Raw genomic sequence first — 16,553 nt, 5'->3', positions numbered from 1 at the left:
GGAAAGGGAAAAGGTGTGTGAAACTAGGTGAAATATAGACATGTTTTATTCACATTTCACCTACCTTTTCCATTTATTTTTCCAAATCTCTCTCAAAATCCTCCAACCAAACACAACATTAAGGATCTGAAAACATGGTGGGTTGATCCCCTCAACTAGGCTGCAAAATCTCAATAATTTTTTATTATCCAAATCAGTCATCTTGAGGTTAGTCAATTGGGCTTTCAGTCCCAAACCAAGTCACCCAGTACATTCAATTGGGACTGTTTTGAAGTAGACACATGATCTGAAATTTGATTCATGACCATTCTCAATCTCACCAAGGATGTTCAACAACCCATGATTTGTCCCACTCAGAAACAGAGTACCTTGTGCATTGGACATGCATATACTTCTTGCCTCTATAGGTGTCTTCAATTTCCTTTGCCATACTCACATGAAAGACACATACAACTAAAAACACAGCACACTGAATTTAAGGCAAAAAGGAAAAAGAAAGGAAATCAAAAGTAACTTTGTAATCCTCTATTGAGCTGTGCAGAGAGATACCAACAAAAAAAACTCAAGCAGAAAAAAAAGGTTACAGCACATTTTGATCATATATTAGTAAAGATTCCCCATCTTTGTCATAGTGCTCTATGTTCTTGTCTTTGTCTCGAAATAATATTAAAAATGTGTCCTGAGGAAAGTGAAAATTTGCCGAATTTGAAGCTTTTCTTTGCTTTTCGCTGTCTCAATATTCCATCTTCTTTGTCGTCATGGAAGCTCGGTTTGTTTTTGCTTTCTTTTTGTGCTTCCACTATCGTTTGTCGCAATATTCTTAATGAAAGAAAGCCGGTTATTTCTAAAGCATGAGATCATTCGAGTCGTGTCCCAATATACTCTTAGTCTCAACTGTACGATCGCATTTTGAAATTTCTAGTATCATTTTTATCACATTGTGCGACTAGGAGTGCTAGAATTATCTTCTGTTTCTTTTCTCTCTTATTTAGAGCCAGCATTGCTTGTCACCACTACACATTCATAGCACTGTCATCCCCACTAATTTTGCCCATGGAAAGTGTGAAGTAAATCAGTAATATAGTTCCCATGCTTGACCTGTCAGAAACAAGAAGTGAATCCAGAACTTCCCATCAGAATCACAATTGTTTCAACCATTTATAGTGTTAACAGCAATCCATATAAGAGCTTCTGGACCAATAAGACTACTTGTTACATGGTTATTTGGGCACGAGAAAAGGTCAACAATGCTACATGTATAGAATTAAAATATAGAAAAATATATAAAACGTCTGTGGTTTAGATTGATTTTAAATATAATCCAAATAATATGCAAAATATATCTCAGCCACACATTATATTTTCCGTGCATTTTCATTGTTTTAAATTTGTGCAGCTATCATTTCTAAAGAAAAGGTCAGTCATACCCTTCTTTTTTTGTGTGGCCTCGTTGATCGGGAGCACTTTGTGTAGATGTCACTTAATTAGTAAAGAAGTATGTTGCATGTCAAAATAGTTGCTTATATAAAAATATTTCCAACGAAAATTGAACTATGTTTTTAGTATATCGAAAAAAAATGGAAAAAAAAATTGGTAAAAAAATTGGCCAAAAATTGGACTATTTGGCCTAGGTTATCATAGAGACCTGCGTAAAGTAGTCACAAATTCAAATCATGTGCAAATTAATTCATGGACTAAAATCATAAAAATGTAGTAGGGTAGCAAACTTACAAGGTGGCAAACAAGAAAACGATCCTCCTAGGATCAACGGCCCAGGAGTAAGGAGAGCGCCGGAAACTGAATCTCTTGCCGTTGCCTCTGCTTTCGGTAGTGGTGGCACCGATGTTTCCAGTCATGATAGTGATTTGATGATGGAGGTGTGGGGTCTTAGGTTGATCTGTACTAGTCCCCACTGTAACCACCATGGGCTTTTCAGGCGTGGTAGCCCCAGTTGAAGTAGCTGCATTTAATAAATACTAGGTAAGTCAATATACATAGCATATGTTACCTTGCCATCATCTGTCCTACAATCCAAGGGCATGTCCTTCCTAGTTTGGAGTACAGTAACAAAAGTGAATCACATTTTGTTGTGTCCCTTTTCATATCAAAGGGAACTGAGGTTTCAAATCTATGTCATTTATTGTCTGATGGTCGACATTGTACAGCCGGAATAATCATACAATAAAGTGTGCGACAATGTCATAAAAAAATTATTCAGTACAATATGCAACAATGCCTGGAAATTATCCATTTGCGCAGGTCGTGTGAGCTCTCACAAACAGATGATGAATATTGACTTTGCAACGTTGGTGCATATTGTACTGAATAATTTGTCCTCATACATAGCCATATTTTGAAGACTCTAATGATTATACAACCTAATAATTTGCCATAAGTTTTGTGTTGACTTTTAAATATTTGCATTGTGTATCCAACCTAATATTCATCAACCAACATCTACCCTACCTACTTCATCCCAAATTTGTTGTCTCCTCATCAATGTTTTTTTTTTTTTTTTTTTTTTTTTCTTCAAGCCATATCCTACCTGTCTGATGGCTTGAAAAAATAAAAATAAGTAATGATTACTAATATTAAAATGCGAGTAATCTGCATGTCTCGATAAAACTAATACGTAAATTAATTAATTCATGAATATTAATCACATCCAATCAGACTTCTCAATAAACTTGCTGACAAACAAATTGATTTAGTCACCGATCTTGATGCGTGCTAGATTCATGTTGGTATACATATAATACAAAATTTTGAAACTACAAGTGGCACGTATTTTTGCATTAGCTAATCTCAATTAATATTATATTTTCATATCTGAACTAATAGTCACATTTTTTATCATATGAAATTAGATGGTTGAGCATAATTAAATGACAAACTTTAAGAGAGACTGTCCCTTGCTTTGTTAATTCCTCTCTCTAAATGATCGTGAATTTAAATATAGAAATGAGATTGCTTTATTTATTTATTTATTTTGTGTGTAGTGGAAGCAATATTTACCTCTAGGTGAAGACGTAGAGACAACGCCATTGTCATTTTCATTGCCAATACTTGGATTAATCTTCTTCTCACTGCCTCGATGTTGCGACAACTTTCTTGAAAGGTTTCTCTGCAACTTTTTACCCAAATCCAAAGACAATACAAATATTAACATATTACAAGTTGCTGCATGCACGTAATACATCAAATTAAGTAGCTTCTAGTTATATAAGTTCAGTGCAAATTTGAATGGGAGTATTTTACAATTTTCCCTTAAAAGTTGGGGAAAATTTCACTTCATTCAGGAGTAGTTTTGACGAATAATTATAAATAAGTACCTATGAAGAATGAATATTTCAAAAAACACGTCGTATCCATACCAAATACTTACCAACATATAGTATCACGTATAGTATTTCTACATACGTACCGGGTACACGAAACACATACTTAAATTTTTTTTTTCTTAATTTTTGATATACTTAGACATATCTAGTTTATACTCAAGATATACCGTATCTCAATTAAAACAATATTTTTTCTACTATAGGAATAAAACTCATTTCACTAGACTTCTTTTTTATTTTTTTATTTTATTCTTAGCATGAATTTAAAATTAAACTATGGTTTGTAAGTCATTTAATATATTGAAATTTAATTTTGATTTTATAATTTTACTTTTAATATTAAATATTATAATTGTAGGTTGGATCTTAACAAATTAAACAGTTTAATTAATTTTTACACTACTCTAAACTAAAAATAAATATTTTTTTATAAGTGTACCAAATTGTATCCGTACCATATTTTTTTTAGATTTCACCGTATCAATGTACACGTATCATACTAATACCAATATTCATACCCGTACCCGTGTTTCATAGATAAGTAGTAAGTTTTATAAATATTGATAATTAAAAACATAAATTTTTTCATAATAAGTTTTTGGGTAAATATTTGTAATTTTTCCTAAAGTTATAACCAAACAAAAGATTAAAAATTTTCAATTTACCACTCACACCAAATTAACTTGTTTTTATAAAGTATAATATATATATATATATATATATACATATATATTTCAAAAAACATTCAATTATTCAATTTTAAGAATTTTAGGTAAATTTGAGAGAATGAAAAGCAAGAATTCAAATTTAAATGAATTTAATCTTCATTAGATAATGGGATGTTTTGAAAACATGTAAAAACTGATCTTTTGACTTTTTTTTAAAAAAAAATTTCACTGTTTTATGTTTAAAAATGATGTGATTTCAAATGAATTAAAAGTTGATTTTGAATTTTTTAGTGTATTGTCAAAACAAACCAATCCCAATAAATGGTAATGACGTGTTATCTCAGAAACCTCATTAAGCTTAATATTTAATGGGTAATCAATCTTTCGTGGAAGAGGAAAAAAAAAAAGAGAAATTCAGATGAATTTGAACCAAAACAGAGCATAGGTGATTACAATCAACAGAACAGAGCATAATTAAAGAAACAAACCAAAACAAAAATATGATCAAATTAAAATAATAATAAATAAATAAATAAAAACTTACTGTGAATCTTGAATTTGCAGTTATGTCTTTATCGGTGAGATGAGACAAGCGTTCCATGTCCACTACGAAGCTATCAGATTTGAAATTCGTGAACTGTAAGTTGTTTGTTTGCTCAGAAACAGAGATTTTCTGGGTTCCCATGTCCGCCTGAGAAAAAATTTAAACAGAAATAAAAATTTAGTTTTTTCGGTTTAAAAAATCTGTATAACTCAGAACCCAATGAAACAGTCAAAGAAAAATCTAAGAACAATAAAACAAGAAACCCATAAAACCCATAAAACCGATGCTCACCAACTTTGGATTTTCCGCCATTTTGAATCACTTTCTGGACGAGAGGGAAACAGAGAGAAAGTGCAAGAGAGAGAGAGGGAAAGTCAGTTTCTCAACAGCTTGCGTACCGAATTGGGCAATCACTACCCACCACCTGATTATATCTCAATTAGTCAATTTGATGAATAATGAAATTGATTTCACAATAGAGATAGAACCAACTCTCGTGAATGATAATAATAAAAAAAAGAAAAAAGCTTGACAGACCTTACTACACCAGACAATGCCCTCTTGTTTCTTCCTAGATTCCCAAAACCAAGATAATTGATAGATATATGTATGAATTGTTGGTGAACTAATTAGTAACTATTTCTTTATTTGGGTGTGTGAGAGACTGCAAATTTTGTTGAAGTGGGAGAGAAAAAAAGATGGGAAAATTCTAGGAGGATTAGAGAGAGAGAGAGAGTGAGAGAGAGAGAGTGAGAGAGAGAATTTGTGATGTTTTCATGTACTCGGTGGTGTTTATATTAGGTGATGGCATACATTTCTGTGTAGTAACGCTTTTACAATTAATTGCATTATTTATTTATTATTTTTTATCACAAAAATTTCAACTGACTTATTTGCCATCTCATACAAATTTAAAGGATTTTTTTTATTTTAAAAAAAATCATTTCTAGGCGTATGGCCTTAGGCTTAAGAATTGTTTTTGTTTTTTATTTTTTATTATAAAGACATTTTTAATTAAATTGTTTAGTGAGAAGAATAAATTATTATTTTGAAAAATATATTTTTTATTTTTACCATTGTCATTTGATCGTCGCTAGACTATCGAGCTTGTCACTATAAAAGTTGCCACCTCTAGAAAAAGTGTTGGAAAAGTCATTGAAAAAGTCGTTCGAGGAGATAGCCAGCAATGGTTGGTAGTGGTAATTGGCAATAGTTAGCAGTGGTAATGATGGTTATATAGGCAGACATGTAGATTAGGTGGACAGATAGATATATGGATAGGTAAAATGTGGACAGATAGGTGACACTAAATAGATAGATCACTTGGACAAATAGATGAAATATTAGAAAAGTAGACAAATATGTAGCAACAGTATAGTTTTTTAAATTGTCTTTTTTACCCTAGAGGATTAGAGGCTGTGGCTATTCCTCTCAGAAATTTTAAAATTAGATTTATGCTTGAGTGGCCAAATTTTTATAAATAAATTTTAAATAAGAATAATTATACATAAATCATACGTATATGTTATGTCCAAATATTTTGCACTTTGTAAACATCGAACAACGACCTAAAAATTACAATCTTCTTATGGATTTTTATGAGATTGAAAATATATATTAATATTATTGGGCGGTCAATAAACAAGCAAAAGACAAGAAAAAAAAAATAGAATAACTTTTATACATTGTAAAATACTTTTACATATTTATTTACATTTTAAAATCAATTTCAATACATTTTTTTTTTTTAAGAATAATTACATTTCAGTGGGATTTTAGAAAAATAATTGCATATTCATTACAAAGTTTATAAATTTAATTATTAATAGTTATAAATTTTTTCATTATTTTTTAATTATTTTTTTTAAAAAAATTATACTGATTTGATATTTCCCCCCCTTTTTTATCCATTTCAATACATCCTAAAAACAATTGTTAGCATTTTTTATAATATTTATTCAAAATTTATAAATTTATGACTACAACCTTTCTTTTTACAGGAGTTGATCCTAGAGAGGGGTTAATGAAAAGATTAAAAGGGCTATGAAAGTAATGTTATCGGACATAATTTGTGCTCGTCTGCTTTACCACGATTCACTTCATTAAAAAGACATTTAAAGGAGATTAAACTAAGAAATTGTCATGAAAGACATTTAAAGGAGATTAAATTGAGACATTAAAAAGACATTTTACAAATATTTTATGTTTTAAGAAATTTATATGCTCGAAATATTAGTTATTTCTCTTCGGCATCATTTGATGGGGGCTTGCAATGAGAATCATAAGAAAATAATTTTGTGACAATCACTTAAAAGTTTTTGAATTTTAAATTTGTGAAGAAAAAAATTCACTTCTATTTTATTTTAATTTTTTTTTCTTACACACTCAAAATCTAAAAACAATCAGTTTACCATATATATATATATATATATATATATTATTTTCTCTCTTACATTCTCTTTACTAGAATCATGGTGTTAATTAATGGTTGGTATTAGGTTCTCTAGTTTGCCACGTGCAATGGGTGGTTTCTGGTGGATTGTAGTGAGTTGTATTTTTTTTTTGATACAGTGATATTATGTGCACCAATTAATATATGAATTAATATATCAACATATCTTATGATACTGTCATTTAAATTATGATATTGTCATATCTTATAATAATATCTAGGTTTAGGACATAAGTAGATGAGTTGGGAGTGACGGTGGTGGTGATAATGAAGGATTGAGAGTGGTGGTAATAGCAGCGAAGGGGGGATGGGTGGATGGAAGAAAAATTAGAGTTTTAAAATTGAAGATAGGGATATTGTTGGAATAAAAAGATGAATAAAGCTTCGGACCCCCAGTGGGGGTGCTGGGGGTCCCTTCCCATTGGTCAAAAAAACAATTTTTTTTTTTTTTTTTTTTTTGGTTTTCAGTCAATCCCAGGCTGACACGTGGCACTGGGGGTCACTGGGGGTCACCCCCACTGGGCGTCTGTTAGGGGTGAGCAACGGATATACCGATTCGCCAAAACCGACCGAACCGAACCGATCCACCGCATTTTGGACAGATGCGTGATGACGAGCGGACGGTTACGGATTAATTTTCTCTAATCCGCCAATTTGGCGGACGGATGGCGGATTTAAGGTTCCTTTGGCCGCAACCGAACCGCCAAACCGCGAGCACCCTTAGTAATTTATAAAACTTTGTGTTTTCAATTTGTTTAAATATTTTGTCTGTGTTTTCAATTGAAAAAGAGTTCAAATATTCTATTGAAAAAAAGTTTTCAACTTGAATATATTTTTTGAATTGAAAAAAATAAACGTATTATTTATCTATATTTTTTGGTTTTTAAATCTAACTCTAAAAGTAATAAATAGAAAACATGATATATGTTGGTTGGTTTTTATTTTTAAAAACATATATAAATGTAACAATACAGAGACATATAATCTCTACTATTGCTCTATTCATGGTTTTGGTGGTTTGAATTGTTTTTATATTTTAAGAACCACAAATTGTAATATTTTATGTGGATGAGGCATGCTGTGATTGTAATATGTGAATGAGGCATGCAGTGATTGTGATATTCTAAAGTTTTAAACTTTATTTCGTTGGATGAGGCATGCAGTAATTGTAATACTTTTTTAAGTCATTGACTGTAATATTTTCTCTTCTTTTTTTTTTTTTGAGGAAGTGCACAAGTTGAACTATGTTAAAAATTTATAAAATTCAAAACCGCCAAACCGATTCGCATCCATCCGTCAAACCGCTAATCTGCTCAATCCACATCCGCCAGATTGGCGGACGGATGCGGTTTGATTTTTTCCAATCCGCCAATCTGGCGGACGGATGGCGGATTGAAGGTTTCGTGGCCGCAACCGACCCGCGCCCACCCCTAGCGTCTGTAGCATTGCTGTAAAAAGATTGTGTTGTGAATTTTTATTTTTTTGATATGTACTAAAAAGGTGTTCATTGAGTGTGTGCACTGAGAAAAGTTGATATGTGAAAATAGAATTATCCAAATTATGTACTTACTAAATTATAAGTAGGGAAAGTGTTTTCGAACCAAATCATGGGGTTAAAATGTATTAATCCAAAAATTTAAATTAAAAAAGTGTAGGAAAGGGTTCAAGAAAGTAGTTAGAAAATTCGAAGATCTTCAAAGATCCTTGAAGATCAACTTCGAATTCTCTAGAATATGATGAGAGGCTTAGATTCTTTAATAATCTCAACTTAGGAACACAACAACCAAGGAGATGATGGAGATAAGAGATTGGGTGAAGAAGAAGGCAAAATGGCTAGAGAATAGAATAATGGCAAGGCTCTCCCATTGATCTCCCACTTTCACTCTCAAGGTTGATAATGGAGAAGGGAAATTAGTTCTTTCCCAAGAGTTAAAAGTCTCCAAAATCCATCCCTTGTAAAGCTATGGGTGGGTGCTATTTATAGGCACCTCATGATGTAGGATGGAGCCCATGTGCAAGGCACATGGGAGATATTCTCTCTAACCACCTTGTCCGAGGAGGTGACCTCTCCGAGGAGGTGACTTCTCCGAGGATGAGAAAACCCCGAAGAGGAGATCACTTCCTCGGCGAACCCTTCTTCTTAGCCACACCTAACCAATGATCCCCAATCATCCCAAAGGGTCAGGGGTAGTCCCAGAGGACGTCCTGCCGCAAAGTATTGCCGAGTCTCATGGACCCCCCGGGGTCGTGCCACCTCGACCCGGGTATAGGCTAGTTTAACCGAAGAGTGAATTTATCTCCACTCACCGTCCTCGGGATCGGGTCCTTTGTTCGGACTCCATTACGCCCATGGTTCTGGTACGTAGACCCCGGAAAGCTCCGAGCCCGCAAGTGTTCTGGGACTCATTAACGGAGCGACTTCTAGATTGCGTCTGAATCCGTTCGAAGCCAAGTGTTTCGGACCTCTAGGTTCGTGGATCCGAACCCTTTCGAGTCCGAGTGCCTCGGATCTCTAGGCTTGCTTAATACCCTTTCGAGTCCGGGCTTGAGTAAGTCTCTAGGTTCGTGGATCCGAACCCTTTCGAGGCTAAGAGCGATTTGGCCCGTTTGATGGCGATAAATCCGAGCCCACCAATCTTGAACTTGCGATAAATTCGGGCCCACTAATCTTGGGCTATTGGGCCTAAATAATTTAGTGGGCTCAAATTAGCCCCTCTTACATTTGCCCCTTGCGTGTATGAGAAATTTTAAATTTCTCAGACATGCATACTGTCATTTCTTCGACCCTGTTTCGCATCACGTTCCCCAAAAAAAAAAAAACGTTTTGTCACGACAGAGCCTATGGATAAAGTTGATGACGCACTTCAATTTACAGAAAAAATTGACAAGCAAAAAATCTATTTTTTTGTACTCTTTTTTTTTTTTTTTTTTTTTTTTTTTTTTTTTTTTTTTTCAAGTATTGAAAAATACAAAACCCCCCCTTTTTTTTTTTTTACGTCTAAACACTTTTTTTATGGGCTTAGAAATGGGTTGGATTTTTTTTTTTTTTTTAATATATATATACATGCATATATATATTAAGAATATCTGAGGCCATATTCCATGCATCACACCCTTTTTTTATTTATTTAAAGAAATGGCTCAAAACCCTAAATCTCACAAACTTTTCTTTTTGATGAGCCGCCGAAATCAATCAACCTTCCTCTTTCTTTCTTTCTTTAACCCAGCTTTTCTTCTTCTTGAACAAGACCAACCCAGCTTTTTCTTCAGGAACAATCTGCTCACTGACCTCCATTGCATCTCCAGTCTCCGTCTCTGCCATCCTCATCCTCACACTCTCTCTCATCATCACCATTCCCACCATGAAAGCTCACAACATCACAGAGATCCTTTCTTCCTTCCCAGACTACACTCTCTTCAACAGCTACCTCACCCAAACAAGGCTCTGTGACGAAATCAACAGTCGCGAGACCATCACAGTCCTGGTTCTCAACGAAACGTCCATGTCTATCCTCGCATCCAAACACCCCCTCTCAATCGTCAAAGCCGAACTCAGCATCCACATCCTCCTCGACTACTTCGACGCTGCCAAGCTCCACGACCTCGCCACCGCCACCGTCACCACTCTCTACCAGACCACCGGCGAAGCTGAAAACGGAGTCGGCTTCGTCAACATCACCGACTTACAAGGCGGCAAGGTCGGATTCCGATCGGCGGCTCCGGGATCAGCTCTCGACTCTACTTACATTAAAGAGGTGAAGAAAGTACCGTATAGTACTGCGGTTTTGGAGATCAGCGAGCTGATCATTGCGCCCGGGATTTTGAATTCGTCGGCTGGGTCGGCTTCCGATGTGAATATCACTGATGTGATTGTGAAGGCTGGGTGTATAACTTTTGCGTCGTTGATTGTGGAGACTGGTGTGTTGAATGTGTATCGGAAGGTTGTGAATACTGGATTGACGATTTTTGCACCGTCTAATGAAGCGTTTAAGGCTTCGAATTTGCCAGATCTGAGCAAGCTCACGAATGCTGAGGTGATCGTCGGTCTGTCCATGTCCATTCTTATTCACTGTCTGTGCCATCGCCGAACTATTCCGACTATCCTTGGTGCTGATTTTGATTTGTTGATTGCTGCTCATTGTTTTTTTTTTTTTTTCTTTGAGAAAGAGAATAAGACTCTGTTAAACCCATATTAATTGCTTGGTCACTGAGAGAAGTAAAATGCCCAGATATTGAATTTTGCAATTTTGGCCTGAGATGGGTAATACACTATTGAACCTGCCCCGATTTATATAACTTGAAGAAAACAGATTTCAAATCCATGTCTGAGCTACGAAATTCTATTGATGAACTTGACTTGAATATGGCTTGTTGGCTTTTATCATTTGAGAGAAGGCACGATGGGATTATGTTGAATATTGAGCTTCATTTTTTTTTTTCAGGCACTTGTGTTGGCCATTCTAATATTAATAGAATACTTGATGCTTGCATTGAAATATTGATGTCAAGGGTGGAGATGTGATAGGAATGATGTCACGCTTGATACCTTGCGCCAAGACCGAACCAGCCTACCATCGGCCTCTCTTTGCTGAAACTCTTCCTTCGGCTTTGACGGTCCAATGCAAACCACACACGTCGCCCGTTCAACGCGTCGTGTGTGGCCTTGCCTGACGCTGTTTGGCTCATCGTTGGTGTGCCCTCCTGGCTTAGCAACATTTTTCAAAGCTCTGAATACATAGATCTTGGCCTTGCTTTACACTCACTGGTTCCAGCCCCAATCATTGTTGACTTCGACGGTTCCAACGCACACCACACACGTTCGCCCTCTCAACGCAACGTGTGTGGTTGCTGACTCTTCTGTGGTACCAGCGTTGCTTCCGGCTTCAACTTGTCCGACGCCGACCACGCACGTTCGCCCACTCAACGCAACGTGTGTGGTCCTGCCAAGCCTAGCCCAGTCTTGTTGATTACAATCTGTAAAGCCTCTCTGATTTCAGGTTATATTTCCAACATCGGCTTCGGACTTCACCTCTCTAACAGTCCCAAATTTGTGAGTATGAAATTCGGCTCCCTCTTCCTCTCGTTGAATAATAAAGATGATATATTGTTGTTTGTTTAACTTGTGGATGCTTGGGAAATACATAGCTGATGCCAAAATTTTTGTGTGACCGTTGTAGTTTTACGTCGGCTTGAGAGGAACCAGCCCGGAGAGACAAAAACTTGATAGTTGCATTTTCATGAACTTGCTCAGAGTAATAAAATTGTTGTAGCTTAAATAGATAATTATTATTTGTTGATGTTGCCCCATTCTGATAATGCCTGAATCATGATTTGAAATTGATATTGTTTGTCTCATTTGTTGGTTTTACTATTTCAGACAAATAAATTCTTGATTGAAATCCACGTCCTCGGGGCCCTTGGAACCCACACTAATGAGAGTAAGGGCTGTTCCTCGGAAGTCCGAACAAAAGCAAGACTGTCCCTCGGGAGTCCGACGGTAGGACACACCCTACTTTGGCAAGAAAGATTCCTCTGGAAGATAACCGAGTCTACCAAGCTTGCACCAACAGAAGTAAAGACTGTCTCTCAGAAGTCCGAGCAGAAGCAAGGCTGTCCCTCAGAAGTTCGAGCAGAAACGAGGCTGTCCCTCGGAAGTCCGAGTGGATGTGCACTTCTACTTCGGCAGCTAATGGAAGCAAAGGCCATCCCTCGGGAGTTCGAGTAAGAGTCCACTCTACTTTGAAAAGAAAGACCCTCAGAGCTCGTATTGATGAAATCAAGGGCTGTTCTTCGGACCCGCACTAATGAGAGCAAGAGTTGTCCCTTGGAAGGCTCTCCCTCAGAAGTCCGAGCAGAAACAAGGCTGTCTCTCGGAAGTCCGAGTGGATGCGCACTTCTACTTCGGCAGCTAATGGAAGCAAAAGCTATCCCTCGGGAGTTCGAGTAAGAGTTCACTCTACTTTGAAAAGAAAGATCCTCGGAGCTCGTATTGATGGAAGTAAGGGCTATTCTTCGGAAGTCCGAGTGGGAGCACACACTCTACTTCAGCAAGAAAGACCCTCAAAGCTTGCATTGATGGAAGCCATGGCTGCTCTTCGGAGGTCCGAGTGGAAGTATACTTCTACTGTGTCAAGAAAACTCCCTTCAGGTTGGTAACTGAGTCTACCGTTCCTTTTTCTTCTTTGAGGGGCAACAAAAATTGAAAACTGTTTCAAGCAACATAACACAATGAAGATATACAATGTAGAGAAAAATAACTTTTAATGGAGATACATAATATGGAGGAAGTAAATTTCTTCATAACATAAGAAAGATAGAACTTCTTGGACAATGTAGTAAATGCAAACTGTAAATGTCATAGATAGACTTCTTCCACGGAATGTTGAAATTTGCCCCTAGAGTTGCAAGATCATTTGGAAAGCTTTCACCAGCTGCTCGGGTTGTGGCCATCATGCACCATCATAAATAGTACACCATCTTGCCTCTTTCTCGAACTTTCATCACCTTCCGAGGAATAGGCGGACTTTCTGGTCTAGACATTGCCCGCTTACTTGACTCTGCCATCAGCTCCTTGTCATCTTTGATATTCTCCCAACGAGGAATTTTGACCCCTCGAGGCTTAGAGGTGGTGGGAACTTCTTCGACAGCCAGTTCGGTGAAGTAGATGGCATCAGAATAATGAGCTTCATGGATCTCGAAAGGCCTTTCTGTAGCCTGAATTGTCACCGTCTTCTTTCCCCATTTTGCCTTAACACACTGATGATAACTCGATGGTACAGCCCCATATCTATGCATCCAGGTCCTCCCTAGAATGATGTGATAATTTGTCTCAGAATCGATAATCTGGAACTTGGTGGCCGAGCGAATTTTTCCAACGGCTAAATCAACTGTTACGCATCCGATAGTAACTCTCCTTTCTCCACCGAAGCCAGTGATGACTATCGGCTGCTTCACAATGCGTTCTTCAGAGATTCCGGCTTTTTCTAGAGTAGCGCGAGTCATAATGTTGATAGAGGCTCCACTATCTAGAAAGGCCCTTTTGAACTCAACCCCGTTAATAAAAGCAGTCACATAAAGCGGGCGATTGTGAGAAAAAGGATACTTTCGATCAGCCTCGGAGAAAGTAATGGCACTAGATTGCTCTTTTGCCTTCCTCGGGATAGACCCCTCAGTCGACATGCATTCCTCATGGTGTGCCTCGGCTATATTAATGATAGACTTGGTGATTTCCGTTCTTGCCTCCCTGGAAAGTCCAAGCTGGTCAAAGAACTGCTTGAACTTTACACAGTCTTGCAGGGTTTTGGCATAGTGATCCGGATCTTTTTCCACTCTTGGAGGCTCGTAGTTAACCATCTCCTCGGTCTCCTCAAAATAAGATGCCACATAAACATGGTGTCCTCCTCTTCCATAGTATTCTTCTCCTCCTTCTAGATCAAAGGGAGCACTTCCATAGTAAACTTGCTCACCCTCTGGCTCGAGGATGTCGTCCAGATAACAGTCATCGTCATCGAGATTAACGATAGCCTCGATCATTGGGCCTTCATAAGCTATCATAGCAACATTCTTGCCCTTGTCTCGGTGTTGAGGATATGGTTGTTCTCGGATGTCTTGAGTCCCTTGCTTTTTGAACCTCAATTCGTCTGCTTCGACTTTATCTTTGAAGATTTTCCTGAGAGTCCAACACTTCTCTGTCGGATGTTTCAATGTACGATGGTAGACACAAAATTCAGGGCTCTCGCGGTCCTTTTTTGATGGCATTTCTTCGACATAAGGCAATTTTAGCTCTCCGTCGGCCACCCACTCCTTAACTAGAGCTTTCACTTCCTCGATTCCACATGGATAAGAAACATTCCCCTTTTCACCATTATATTGCTTTCTCTTCTGGCCTGTATGACCTCCTCTTTGTGAATTTCGGGTATCTGGGGCAGAGGCAACAGCAACAATAGGTCCACGAGACGATTTGAAACTAGTCTTGTAATTGGCCTTAAATCCGGACTCCTGAGCCTGAGGAATGCTAATGTTCCGAGCTGCTTCTATTAATGCCGAGAAGGTGGGTAGCTTGTGATTAACTAGAAACATTTTGTACCTGCTCAATGCCCCTTCTAGACAAATTTGAACCAGATAACTCTCCTCAACTGCTTCATGACAATCCACGGCCTTGTCCTGAAACCTTTTAACGTAGTCAATGATGTCTTCACTTTCTTGTTGCTTCTCTTTACACAATGTAAGTGTGGTCACCTTCTCCGCCACTTGGAAGAACTTGGAGTGGAATTTGTTAACCATTTCCTCCCAACTTCGGACAGAGTTTGGGGCCAAATTAACATACCAACTATATGCTCGGTCGGTGAGGGACTTAGAGAATTCTCTCAGTCGGAGGACGTGGTTTGAACCATGAATACCTAGAGTCTCGATGAATCGCACAACATGTTCTCGGGCATTTCCTTGTTTGCCGTCGAACTTGATGAACTTCGGCACTGTATACCCCTCAGGGTATGGATAACTCAGCATCTCAATGGGGTAAGGCGGCTTGACATCTGGATCAGGCAAAGAGGGTAAGGTCCTCTTGCCCCGTTCGAGATCGAACATGGCCTGCACATCGGCAAGAGTGAGAAACTGTTGAGGGAGAGAGTTTGATGGTGGTATTCCCGGGACTTGGCTTATGTACCCGAAGATTGAGCTAGGGGCGTCTTGGCCATTCTGGTGCTGCGAATTCATCATTGGTGAGGACATTTGACGATACTGGCCATCAGCGCCTATAGACAAGCCAGTTGGTGATGGGATATTGAATTGAGGCCCGTAAAGTCCACCGTACGGCGCCGCTATACCGGGTTGTGCTTGCAGATTTGTTGTCGGCACCAAAGGAGGCCCGCTTGGTGCTTGGGTAACATTTACTGGTGGCGTGACGAGATTAGGTACGGGCAGAGCTCCCTTTTGCGCCATCACGCTCCTTATGTTTTCCTGGACACCAACAGTTGCCGGAGCACCATTCATTACACTAGAAACTCCCCTAGTCACCATTGGATCTTGGCTTGGCACGCCATGGAGCCCGGGCATGGGCAAACTGCCGCCGCCTACTGTGGTTTGAGCATGTGTTACTGTGGCCGTGTTGCCATGAGCCATAGGCTGATTGGGGCTTACTTCTCCTTGGATTTGATTTTGCGCTCCGGCGGGAATAACTCCACCAACAGTTTGATTTCCGTTTGGCGCCGATGCAAAGTTAGAACTCATCACCATCATGGTGTGAGTGAGATTCTGAAGAGTGGTAAGAATCTCTTGTTGAGTATTTTGAAGTCCTTGAATGGCTTCAAGCAAAAGTGGTTGATCTGGAGCCGTGGTCCTGTCATCACCACCATTAGAGGATCCTTGTTGGTGAACTTCATCTTCTCCCGCCATCCTTGTTGGAGTTGTGTGGATTCCAGATCTCGTTGAGACCATTAACCAATCCGCCTCCCCAGTGGAGTCGCCAAAATGTAGGAAAGGGTTCAAGAAAGTAGTTAGAAAATTCGAAGATCTTCAAAGATCCTTGAAGATCAACTTCGAATTCTCTA

At 38.0% G+C, this 16,553-nt stretch overlaps 1 protein-coding gene and 1 pseudogene across 3 annotated transcripts in view; one reads left to right on the top strand and one right to left on the bottom strand.

Annotated features, from left to right (window-relative positions):
• Positions 1–499: 499 nt before the first annotated feature.
• LOC114301084 (uncharacterized) overlaps positions 500–16,553 on the bottom strand; it is a 40,189-nt gene continuing 24,135 nt past the window's right edge. Inside the window, exons 1-6 of one of the 2 annotated variants that reach the window (XM_028245991.2) lie at positions 5,091–5,439; positions 4,845–4,977; positions 4,554–4,700; positions 3,016–3,130; positions 1,732–1,960; positions 500–1,098 (exon numbers count right to left, since the gene is read on the bottom strand). In XM_028245991.2, the coding sequence (XP_028101792.2) occupies positions 1,014–1,098; positions 1,732–1,960; positions 3,016–3,130; positions 4,554–4,700; positions 4,845–4,865 (597 nt within the window). In that variant the 5' untranslated portion in view covers positions 4,866–4,977; positions 5,091–5,439 and the 3' untranslated portion in view covers positions 500–1,013. Of the gene's footprint in view, positions 1,099–1,731; positions 1,961–3,015; positions 3,131–4,553; positions 4,701–4,844; positions 4,978–5,090; positions 5,440–16,553 lie in introns of those variants that run through there. The other variant, XM_028245992.2, reaches the window with a different exon arrangement.
• LOC145798612 (fasciclin-like arabinogalactan protein 8 pseudogene) lies at positions 10,353–12,571 on the top strand (annotated as a pseudogene). The gene has a single exon (XR_014339742.1). The product of XR_014339742.1 is annotated as a fasciclin-like arabinogalactan protein 8 pseudogene (transcript).

This window comes from Camellia sinensis, chromosome 9 (genome assembly GCF_055761805.1).
Source record: "Camellia sinensis isolate YWXY chromosome 9, ASM5576180v1, whole genome shotgun sequence".
Taxonomy (NCBI): Eukaryota; Viridiplantae; Streptophyta; class Magnoliopsida; order Ericales; family Theaceae; genus Camellia; species Camellia sinensis.
The sequence above is the reverse complement of the archived record's forward strand: the minus strand, read 5'-3'. Positions and strand labels throughout refer to the sequence as shown.